This window comes from Pezoporus flaviventris, unplaced genomic scaffold, assembly GCF_033815535.1.
Source record: "Pezoporus flaviventris isolate CSIRO_AGI_PZ_B2104156 unplaced genomic scaffold, CSIRO_AGI_Pfla_v1 ptg000066l, whole genome shotgun sequence".
NCBI lineage: Eukaryota > Metazoa > Chordata > Aves > Psittaciformes > Psittacidae > Pezoporus > Pezoporus flaviventris.
This window is the reverse complement of record NW_026892614.1, coordinates 1,412,955-1,425,656: the sequence shown is the minus strand read 5'-3', so window position 1 is coordinate 1,425,656 and position 12,702 is coordinate 1,412,955. Positions and strand designations below refer to the sequence as shown.

At 33.3% G+C, this 12,702-nt stretch overlaps 1 protein-coding gene across 11 annotated transcripts in view; it reads right to left on the bottom strand.

The window, feature by feature from the left end:
- The window catches only part of KIF6 (kinesin family member 6), a 149,455-nt gene that overhangs the window by 91,628 nt on the left and 45,125 nt on the right, over positions 1-12,702 (bottom strand). For all 11 annotated transcript variants that reach the window (XR_009746522.1, XR_009746521.1, XR_009746520.1 and 8 more), the window contains exons 9-10: positions 12,610-12,696; positions 10,182-10,285 (exon numbers count right to left, since the gene is read on the bottom strand). Coding sequence is in view for 6 of the 11 variants with exons in the window: in XM_061470899.1 (XP_061326883.1) it covers positions 10,182-10,285; positions 12,610-12,696 (191 nt within the window). In the remaining 5 variants the exon portion in view is untranslated. The remainder of the gene's footprint in view (positions 1-10,181; positions 10,286-12,609; positions 12,697-12,702) is intronic.

Sequence of the window (12,702 nt, the reverse complement as noted above, 5' to 3'; positions counted from 1 at the left end):
ATTCTGGGATTCTTCCAGTATACTGAAGTATTAAACAAAGGTAAAAAATGAACTGACAATATGATACAGATGAAACTTGAAATTTCTCTTCTCAATAAACAGACCTTAGTTAACCATTATTTTTCAAGTGATTTATAGAATCATAGAACCATAGAATGGTTTCAGTTGGAAGGACCTTAAAGCTCATCTAGTTCCAACCCCTGGCACGAGCAGGGACACCCTCCCATAGACCAGGTTGCTCTAAGCCCCATCCAACATGCTCTCAAACACTGCCAGGGATGGTGCAGACAGAGCTTCTCTGGGCAACCTCTTCCAGTGTCTCACCAACCTTACAGTAAAGAAATTCTTCTTAATATCTAATCTAAGTCTACCCTCTTTCAGCTTAAAGCCATTCCCCCATGTCTGTCACTCACTACATGTCCTTGTCAAAAGTCCTCTCTAGATTTCTTGTAGGCCCCCTTTAGGCCCTGGAAGCTGCTCTAAGGTCTCCCCAGAGCCTTCTCTTCTCCAGGCTGAACAAGCCCAACTCTCTCAGGATGTCTTCATAGGAGAGGTGCTCCAGCCCTCTGACCATTTATACAGTAGTTAGATTTGCAGTTTTACAACTGGAAAAAAAACAACGCTAATTCCAGTCCATTTCCAGAGATGTTCACACAATAAAGGAGACTATAAACAATCGTGGGAGAAGGGTTAAAAAAAAAAGACTCACTGGAGCAGAAACCTGAATAAAGAGATGGTCTCCATAGCATCACTTGAAGATCCACACCAGGAATTCTATTTCACACTGAAGACACCTTAAAAAAATACTCAGCCTCAGTCTTCTCACTGCTCAGCTTAGAAAGGGGAATTGCACTCAGCTTGATGGGAAAAAGTAATGATGGAGACTGTTAATTAACTGAAATTCAATGAAATTATGTGGTTAGCTGCAAACAGAATTGAAAATATCTGAATTTTCCAGTGGAAATATGCAGCATGTACCTTAATTTTTAAATTCGGTACCCATTTAAAGTAAGATGGTCAATTTAAACTCTAAATTTGAGGTATTTTTGTTATACTGGTCAGTTACATCAGAAAAGGCTAAATTGATCTGAAATAGAAGTATCTAACCACAAGATACTTGCACTGAAAGTTCTAAACTAACATAAAAGCAGCTCTAAAAGTGTATTTTATAACTGCTAAAAATCTATTTCTGTGTAGAAACAAGTATTAAACTAATAGTATTTTACTTGTTGTAGTTAATAGCATTAGCAAGCCAGCTAATGCATTCTTCATTACTTCCAGCATACTAAGGCGTCCAATAACATTTCCATGCAGAACTTGTGCTAATCAAATTTGGAGCATGGATAATCATAGGTAATTTCACATGACAGAAAAAAAAGTACTTAAAATCAGATGAAGATGTCTCTTCTAATTTCTGGGTAACTAAAATAGTTCCCTATTTTTTCCTTTTCTCTTGTATATTGGTTAGGTAAAGGAAGTTATAGGCCATTGAATATTTATTATTAATTTTATTAAAGTAGATGAAGCTTAAAAAGGGGATTTTTCATACACCTCTATTCTTCCTTTTAGAACTGTGAGGTTCTGCTCTAGGGACAGCAGGCCTAATTTATACTATTAAGATCAAGGGTGTGCTAAAGCCTATTGCCAGAACCCTGCTGTATCAGGAAAAATAGTTTTCCCAACAGAAATTGCCCAAAGGAGGAAGAATATGGAAGTATCAAGCTAAGACCCATTTTCTGTGGAAAACAGCAGTAAACAGAGTTTTCTTTCTCAGTTCTCATCAGAAAACTCCCAAAACAACCAGAAAACATGAGTGAAAAATTTCACAAACACAAAAAAATTTCTAAGTGAATGCCTAGGGGGCAGTATCAAGTCATTCATGAGTTTAATTTAAAACTCATTTTGATAGTGGTATTTTATATGTTAACCTAGTACAAAAAGAAAGGTATGACAGTGCTGATCCAGGTGAGTTTGAATCACAGTATCAGACTTTGCAAACACAAGCTGTGTCAAGCACAAGTCTGTTCTTATGCTGATGGTGGGAAGAAAACTCACCGTAAAACAGTCATAAACAGTTGGTATGGAAAAATGTTAAACTAACAATGCTCTCTGGTTAGTAACTGTGAATCAGGCCCAAATTCTTGGTCTAGCTTTTCTCTCTTTACAGTTTTTGTGTAAATAACGTAAATACACCCTGTACTGCAGCTCACAGCTTTTATATTACCAACTTTATTTCGCTTCTGTTACTTTCTGCGCTTCAGAAATTATTTTTTAATGAACCTGATTACCATTTAGACCACACAGAAATCACAAAAGCTTTCAATCCACACTACTTTAGATTCCATGCAATTTTTCTGATAGCCAAGCTCCAGAATTCACCCATCTATTAAATAACAGACTTCCATATTTAGAAAAAGAAAATCCACTTCTGAATCAGGCATATGTTTGCATAGACCAGGATGCAAATTACACAGCTGAAATGCATCAGAAAAGCACTCCTCTCCAACTGAGAGTATGTTTTTAAAGTTTAGAGCTCTCAATGGCAAGCAGGATGCATGGTCTCAAAACACAGATTTGGAAGGACTCATTTTGACCTTGCTTTCTGTGTCATGATTCATTTCTGGGAGAAAGTGCCTATTAACTAATCACTGTTTTTTTTTTTCCCTGATCACTGACACTCTATATTATGTATCGAAATTAAGTTCACTTTAAGTACAATGAATTTTGTGTGCTAGGTGTGAACTCTGACAAGCAAAATGGAAATCCAGGTTTATGAAACATAGTAAGCTGCAAACAAAGAAGTCACAGAAACACTTGCAGTAATCAGAGAGGTTGCTTCAATTAAAGAAGCTTTTTTACCTAGACTTTTGCAATAGGTTTTCTATTGGTAGCATACTTCATACCAATTTCTTTATATGTTAATTTTGAAAATGATCTTTAAGTGTTTTTATTATGCCTATGTTACTAAAAAAGAAGTAACTCCGTATCTCCACATATTTTATGAATCTAGCTAAAAAACATTATATGAAGCAGAATTGTCTTTAATAAGAGCCGTTTGCATAAGTTATCTTCAAGTGTGCATCAGTATGGGAAGACCATGGAGATTTTAAGCAGAAAATTTTGTCAATAATGCTGTGGAGGACAGAAGGAAAAAGGGAAGGTATTTCCAGGCATTATTTTCATGTTTTCAGGCCATACTAATGACATGAAAAAGAAGATAAATTACACAGAACACATCTGAACTTGCCCTGAGAAGAGCTGTAATACATTACTGATGGGTAGTGAACATGAAAGTAATTGCCTAACATATAATTGACATATGCAGAGGATAATGCTATATTCTATATTCCAGAAATACCTGCTTAACCTCTAATTTAACTAAAGTGGATTAACTCCTAGATGAAACAATAATGATTAAGGTAACTAAATAGTGGAACCGGTTACCTAAGCCTTCACACAATTCCCTTAGTAGATAAGAAGTAAGAGCACTAAAATGTTTGAAAATAAAATTTTGACAGTAGGACTTCTAATTTTGTAAAGCAATCAAACAAACAGTAACATACTTAAAGATGATTACCATTAAAGACTTACACTGCACAGTAGAGAAGCACAGAACTCCTATTATAGATATAAACCCCTCCTTTCCTTTTTGTTAAGCATATGGGCAAAGCCATTTCTGCTCTTCCTTATTTGAGGAGATTCTTCTGAATTACATGGCTAGAATGTGATAAACAGATGTAAAGAGTTTCTACACAGTTGAAAATCATTCATCCCAATGATGAAACGCAGACAGATCTAAATCTTTGTACAGGTAAGTCAAGGGAAGATTTGGCATAGACTATAAAGAGATCAAAACTGGCTTATACAGGAGAAAAAACTAACACTCCATATACAATTTTTTTTTTTTTTAAAGAAACATGTCAAGTAGCTTGCTGAGTAGATAATTTCCTTTTTCAATGGCACTCTGTAATAGCAGACTGAAAGTACATACATAACAAAATGCTACTTACTGCCAGCTAATATTTATATCTGTAAGAGTAGTCAGATTCAAATAACTGGAGTATATCTAAAACTAGCAAAAGAACACTAAGCTTCAGTTTATCAAAATTTAAAAATTATAAATATCTCTAAGTAGAAGATAGCGAGAACTTAAAATAAAAAATAAGGTAGGACAAGCATAACAGGTACTTCAGGAAGTCAAAAGGACTCATATGGATGAACATTTCTAAAATATAGAAGACAGCAGTTCTGAAAAAAAAATGCATAAAGTGCATTAATAAGGTTATTAATTAGATGTAAAAGTTCAGAAGAAAGCAATTTTCAAAAAGTATTTAAAGTGCCAAAATTTGCAAGCAGGTATTTAGCAGCACTTTCAGATGCAACTCAGCTGCATCAACATCATCAACAAATTTCAGTGAGATTCAAAAAGCTGCTTTTGAACATTTGGAAATTGGCTCAAAGATTTTCAAGATTTTTTTCAAATATCTAAATAATAAAATTTAGCTATGCTATCTTTTCCCCATATATCTTGCTAATATCAGTTATCTTATATTTCATTACCTTTCTTGAAACCACACATTAGATGACTTCTGAATATTAGAAAGCAGGACATTGTACATACCGTCCCACTCTTCCCAATTAACCAAACTTGCTAAACTTGGAAAATAATTGTAAATTATCTCTCAATAATTTTGATGTAAAATGTGATCAGTTTAAATAAGAATTTTTTTTTCCAGTGGTCTTGAAACAAAATAGTAAGATCACAGAAAAGTATTTATACTTATTAAGCATCCAGCTTACATACCTGCAATTAGGAATTCAACTTCCTGTGCTGTCACTAAAGGTTTTATAACATGTAAGAGAAAAAATGTCCTCTAGCTAAATACATTGATTTAATAGCATTCTAAACCAGGTATCTAAGGTAGAAGCTAATGTGAGACATTTTAAGACTATATAACTAAGGTAGCTTCTTTTCTCTTGGATTTTGCCTACAGAGCTTATGTCAGTCAGTCTGCTAACTTCTGCACAAATCCACTGTCTGCAGAGCTGTGTTGACATAAGGCAAGGGAACATGCTTCTATTTCTTCCACCTTGCAACTGAAATTGAACACTGACATCAGTAAATAAGAACATTTGCTCTGCTTTGTAAATGAAACTATTTGTTCAACAGCTTAAGCATGAGTAACTGTTAAAGCTCTATATCATACAACAGTGCAATATTGTTAATAACATGATAGCATACAGATGTCACAATGTTGAAACAAAAAAATGAAAGACAGAAAGAAGTAATGAGATATCCAGGACTTGAGTGAGATGAACAATATATGACTGTTGAAGTAAAAAATAGAAGTGTCTGTAATAACATATGTATCTGAAAGAAATAAGGTAAAGTTATTAATAAATTGAAGTGCTAACCCAGTACTTCCAGCCTTGTTCCTAGAGAATTCCATCTGGCAAAAGCTCTGGAAGCGTGGGTGCTCTGGAACACAGGACCATGATTTGAAATCCTGACTTTCTGGGCACGCATTGTAAATTGCTAGTGAGATCATTTATAACAACAACAACAACAATTTTTAAAAAAATACCAAACAATTCAAACAAAAAGGACTTGCCCTTTCACTTCTGGCATGCTTCTCAAAAAAAAAATCCCCAAACCCCCCCAAAATCATTTGAAAGCCATTTAATTCTAAAGCATAATACAGAAGCAAGTAAGAGTACGATTTCCTTTTATTTGGGATGTATGATGTTATTTTCTATATTTTTAAAAAATAATCCAAAGTGCTCCTTTATCTTTTTTTTTCTCCCCTAAACAAGAAGCTAATTCTCAAACTCAAATAAATATTTAGAGATCAGCCCTTTACAGCTGAGGAAGTAGATGGCAAAGTAGATCCAAAGCAAGCAATTCAGACTTTGGAAGCATTTTATGAACTACTTTCTGAACCACTTATGTAGTCTAGCTGAACTTTTTATGCTGTGTTTTTTAAATAAACAAAATGAGAACAGCAGAATTCATGTATAACATTTATGAAAATAAAATAATAAAATAAAAAAATATGACATTACTATTTAATACAGAATTCTGAAGTAAGAATTCCGAAGTAAGAATTCCAGACATCTGTAGCATTATTCACAGGACTGAAAAACTGCACTGTATTATAACTTAGCATTCAGCATAAAAGTCAAGAGTGTGTTTTCCATTTTGTTTTAGACTTGGTTAATGACAATGTGACATTGTAGTGGTTATGAGGAAAGCCTATTTGACAGGATATTTTTTCCCTTCCATTACACGAATAACAAAAATGGGGAAAAAAATTAAAAAATCCCTGAACATACTTGTTTAAATAAGGGAAAAAAAAAACAACAAACCAAACCAAAAATAAAATGATGAAGAATGAACCACAGCTTATTAACATACTAACTTCCAACATCCAGCAATTTTAACTGGAGAGAGTAGACCCCTGAAAGTAAACAAGTGGAATGAAGCCCATTACTGTAGGAAATGTTTGGCATTTCTTGACTTACTACGCCAAGAAACATATAAAATATAGTTTTAACATAATATTAATACTTATTTCCAGGGCAATCACTAACATGTATTGCCTGCAACACATGTAGAGAGAAAAAAACCCTATGTATTACTATAACCATTTTATTAGACTAAAAATATTATCGGATCTACACATGTACCACTGGAACCAATTTCATTTTGGCACCCACCTTCTACTGAAAATTGCCTGACAGAAGGCCTTATGCTGAGACAACAAAATAAATATGAACTTGGTGCCTGCAGTTTTATTAACATATTTTGTACCTTTCATCGTCTGTGTTCCAAACCAAAGAATAAATAAAAAATTTGGCACAAAATAGTTTCAAGCAGATTAATATTGGTATGACCTCCCTTGAAACGCATATAATGAATCAGAAGAATTAACACACATCCATTTTTTTAATGAGACTATATTCAGTAACACTTCTCCTTATTAATTACTTTGTTTGTAATAAAATGAATCAGATTAAGACTTTTGTTAAAGGATTTTTAAAAGAACTATGTAAACTTGGATTATTTATATATATACACAATATGTATACTCACATACATATACATGTCAAGATACAGATTCTTTAAGTTTAAACAGAAGATACCCTAAGATACGCCTAAACAGTATTTGAAATCCATACTGACCCTAATTATAATTTCCTCTCTGGCATATTAAAAAAGCATCAATCACAGAAAAAAATTAATAATTTCTTCTGTTTGGAATTCCCTACAGCACTCCCTTAAAAACACTCCAAATAAAGTGCAACACAGTATGCTTCATTATCACCTATAGCATGTTTCTTTTCCTCTTCTGTCTGTCATAACAATCCATATGTCTCCTGATAAGTAATATTATTTAGGTTTCATTAGAGATGTGAAACTAGATGTGAACAACAACATAGATATCTTCCAGTAATAGTAAAACGTGATTTTATCAGCCTTCATCCAGGTCAATACGTCTATTTGGACTACTTACTTCTGTATTTTTCTTTAATTTCAACAAACTCTCCAGATAACGAGTAGCTCCAAACTCAGATGGCCAGTCTCAATAAACAGAACTGTCATAAAGATTTACTGTGTTATGTATCGATAGCTCTAACTGGAGACAGAACACTGAGATATTATCTGTTGGTTTTACATGCTCAGGACACTTATGGGCAGGAGACTCAGGCAGATGTAAGCCATCATGGTCACAAATATTTTGCCCTATGAAAGCTAGCTCAAAATGCATACATGTTCAAAACCTCAGAAAGATATTTTCATTGAAGTAGCAGCTTTTTATACTATCATTTCATGATATTTTCATTTGGGTATTTAGCTCACATCAGTTGTTTACCTGTGAACACTCCGCTTAACTGTTAAAAAAAAGATTGACTTATTTCTCAACATCCTATTCAACTGCAGCACATATCACTAATAAACCAGTCTGACTCATGTGCATGACAGTTACTCTCTAGCAGTACCTTCTGTTCTCTGCTTGAAACTGTTACCCATAAAAACTCTATATCCAATTATTTTTTCCATTTTAAGTCTATATTAAAAATTTCTATCTTTGAATAAGGTCACTATATGGCATTTATGACTGATGAAGTTAATTGATGTCCTTTTTTATTATTGGTTCTCAAGAAAAGTATTGTACCTCAGTCAGCAGTACTTAAACTTTATTCTATGTTTTAATTGCACAGCGTATGTACCAAGAAAGAACTTGTTTCTGAAACATGAACACACATGCCACATAAGCCTAAGTAAAGATAAATTATAAACTTAAAAAACCCTAAAATTTTGTGTTGTCCTAATTTAGTTGAGGTACTTGAAAGTTATTTTTCCTTCTGTTTCTTCTTACAGGTAGAAATTCATTAAAGTATCTTACGTGCTAATTTCTGAAGGAATGGAATGCAAAATTACTTGCTATGATCTCAGAAGAAACTTTTTCAGATAATGTAATGCACTATATATTGTGCTATATATATAAAAAGGAAAACCGACACACTTTTTAGTGACGTATTTCTGGAATAAGGCCTCCCAGATAGTGCAACTCTATGCAGAGGATACATTCCTAGTTTTTCTTTGCATATTCATATTTAGCACTTTCATTAACTGTGAAACCATTTGCATTTGTAAGACTGCCATTCATGGCAAATAGAAATCTTAGAAAGTAAGATTCATGAGTGTGGCCTAAATAACCCAAATTATTTCTAAACCCCCAGTTTACATATAAAAACTAAAAAATAAACAAGACTAGAGTGGAAGATTCCTGTGACAAATTTTTATATGAATGTTAGGGAAGTGCATCTTTAAATGACTACATATATATTATTTAAGTATATCTGAATAGCCATTGAGAGTCATTCCTTTTCTTAAAGACTGGTTCCTTCAGGGTAAAAAGAAACCATCTAATAAGGGCATTTAATTTTACATGTAAAATAAATAAATAAATAAATAAATAAATAAATAAATAAGAGAGATACCTTTCTGTTCTTGTTATTTCTATAATTTTTTTTCTATGGCTTGATTTTGTCACAGAGTGCTACCCTGTTATGTTCTTGTTGCAGAATGATAAATAAATATTAACCTAGTAGGAACTGAGGGGACATTTCTCATTAGAAGATTATACTGGTAACTGTCTATGCTGAAAATGACCCAGATTAACAATGTAAACAAAATATATACATAATGCTATCTAGCTCCCCATCCTTGATAGAGATGCCTTTAGTTTCTGAATTAAATAAAACAATCAAAACCAAGAATTAATGACAACAATCTACATGAGAAACTCAAGTTTAAAGGCTGAAGCTTGTCCTCATGTCTCCAGAATCTGCTGGACATCAGGGGAAATTATTAGCATTTTTAGCTTTCTTCTGGATCAGTTCTAACAGAAATTAAATTAAGGCTAAAATCTCTCAGAGCTTCAATGTAGTTACCATTAATATACTAATCAAAGTTTCTAGACAGTTTCTACTTTCTTTATACAGATGAGGTAGAGATATTAAATAGGTTCATCCTACAGAATCAATTAAATTTTCAGAACTGGGTATTGAATTTGTTATTGTGAACATTTAGACCTAAATAAACACTTCTAGATTATACAGAAAGTTCTTACCTATTTCTATTGATCTGTTACAAAAAGCTGCAAGATATTACAACAATTATGTGAATTAATCATGTGTTTTCAATAGCATGCTCAGTAAAAAAACCTTAATATTTGGCTTTTAAGACATTGAATAATTGTGTATCAGAAAGCAAGATTTCTCTTGGCCTACATCAAACTAACAGTGCAGCAGGATCCTTCTCAGCAAAAAAGAGTATTTCTTGAATTTTACTGTGATTGTCTATCCGCTTCTGTGATTGTTTTTTTAATTCCGCACTATTATACAACACTTCTTTTTGCCTGGCATCTAACAGGCATTCCCGTCCTTTGCGTTTACTCCACTTCCTCAAAGCTGAGGCTGCAAAAACACAGCCAGCAGCCTCATACAGCTTTTCATGGAAAACTGCCATCCTAACTTGGCACCTAACTTCACGTTATTATTCTCACTCAGAGAAGTTTAAAACTCTGAGATGAATTTAAATATTTATGCTCGCAAAGAAACTGATTAAAAATATCAACACGCAATAAGAAATTGAAAACAATGTAAGCCATTACTGAAGTAGCTCTTCTTGTGAAAGTTCTGATGTTCTTTGTTTGCCAGTCACCAGCACAAGCTCATCCTTCAGCTCCTGGATCTCCTTTTTCAGTTGGACAATAATCTACAAACAGCAAGGCAGAAACCAAGCACCACCAATAGATTAATAGCTAGTTTATGATTTTCACATTAGAAGGCTGAGTGAAAGAAATAATATATTTTGAATTTCTCTTTTTCTAAACATCTCTTTTTTAAAAACAGTCCAAGTGCCTTAAATATACAAAGCTCTTTTTTTTTTCCTTTTCCATTTATATAAACAAGATAAGTCTTCCAAACCCTCTAAATTCTATGTGTTAGAAGACACGGCTGTACAGGAGTTCGAAAGATTGTTTGCAAAAGAAAAAATAATTTGCCAGAGGAATAAAAATGACTTTCTGACTATCAGTTTTGCCTGTTAGTAACCAAACCCCATTTGAAATAGAAGTGATGTTTTTGTTACGGAAAGGACAAATACACACCAAAAGTGATTTTTTTTTATAAAGAAACAGAAATTCCAAAATAGTATCTTAGTACTTTAATCTTAACTCTTCTTCTCTTGCTTGTAACTTTTCACTCTTATTAGAATTATAGCATACTATAATTATAGGATGTATCCATTGCTAACAACAAATAAGTAAGTTAACATTAAACTGCATTAATGAATAGTAATGATTGCAATCGTGACTTGGAGAACTGTACTTCATTTTTAAATTCTAATAGCTCATTATCGAAGCCTGTACCTTTGGGAAAAGTGCCTGTATGAAATGGTATTTTACAAATCATCAGCTTCCCAAGGCCAAATTCTACAAAGCAGGGACAATCCCTAAGTCTAAAACATAAATGAGCAAGTTCATGGATACTTTATGATTGAACTTTTTATTAGTGCATCACCTTATAATGGCTCAAATGTTTCAAGAATCCAATGGTATTTTTAGATGGATATGAATACATTGACTCAATGTGCAAACTAAGTTTTCAAGAGAAGAAAGTTTTCAAGGAAAAATTAATTATTGTTGATTGCATGCACTTTCTAGAAACAAGACTGTTGAAACTGATGACACATTTGCACTGGATGTTAACATTCCTTCAAACATTTGTGTTTCTTTTAATGATTAAATTTAACCATGATTTCCTAACTTTAAATGAGTATTTTTATTTCACAATTCAAAATAATCTAAACATACATATGATTATTTCTTTTAACTATAAACTTACTGGGTACACACTAGTATAAATATGAAAAGCAAACTTACAGTATTTTATATGAGAATCTATTAAGGTTAATTGTTAATTATTATTATTTGTTAATTACAGATGTTGCAAGAGTGCTTCACAAATCTTAGAGGTCAAACATTTTAACCTGATTTTAGGTTGCCTCACTCTGGTGGCACACTGATGTAGTCTGTGCCAGTTACTGAGTCAATAAAACAAAATTTGGGGTTGGAGTATAAAACGGAAAAAGCTGAACTGACAGCATCATCCCTGTTCAATGCTGAAATTGTTAGGATGGTTAACCTTAGTGAGACAACAACACAAATTTTCAGTATATGGATAAAAGACTGATTTTCAAGTATTATTAAAACAAACAAAAAATCTACAGAAGCACAACACTGAATGCTAGAGGAAATTAGAATTAATTTAACCTCAGCAACTTGGTTTTCATTTTAAAACAAATGCTTTGATCATAAGCTGTGCTGCTCATAAAGTACATTGAGTACAAGCTCATCTTCTTAGTAAGACACACAGCCAGGAAGTCTCCATTATGAAGAATATAATTTACACAAGTCAGATATGTCAAGAGGTATTATGCACTCCCTTTATAAAGCATTCATTCAACTTACAGATGATAAATACTGGAAATAAATGGCATTTGATTTAATGAAAAAAGATGTAGTCAAGCTCTTCACTGAATAAACAAGTTGCACCCTGGAAATATACTTTACGTGGTTAAGATGGGCAACAAATTCCTCAATGAGCACAGAGCCATATAAAATCTAGGTACCTGTGTTCCCCTGTCTTTTCCACAAGAGAGGATGATTTTCTAACTCGCATGAATCCACTTTTGCTTTACTTGCTAAATGATCCTGCAGAGCTAGACATACCAAACTCCGCAGGATATAGCTCACAGTATAGCTCCACAGGATGTGGCAAATGTAGTAATGTAGGAGCCTGCATGCGTTTCAGCCTCAGTCAAAGGCTTCTATGGCTATGGAAGAAAGTTTTGTGTGATTTGCTATGATACATATGAACATACATACATATGATACATACTATTTGCTACATATGAAACGAAAAAAAAAATTAATTGGTTCCTCGTACCAGTCTCAAGGAAGGACTGACACTGTTTCTTAGTGTTTTAATACACAAACTATTGCAATCCCATTCCCTCTGCCCCAAGACAACTCTCACCAATCTGGGGTCAATTTCTTCATTAAGAACTGCTTCATTCTTGATAAGAGCAACTCGCTGTGCAAATCTGCAGGTCGATATAGATTCCTGGAG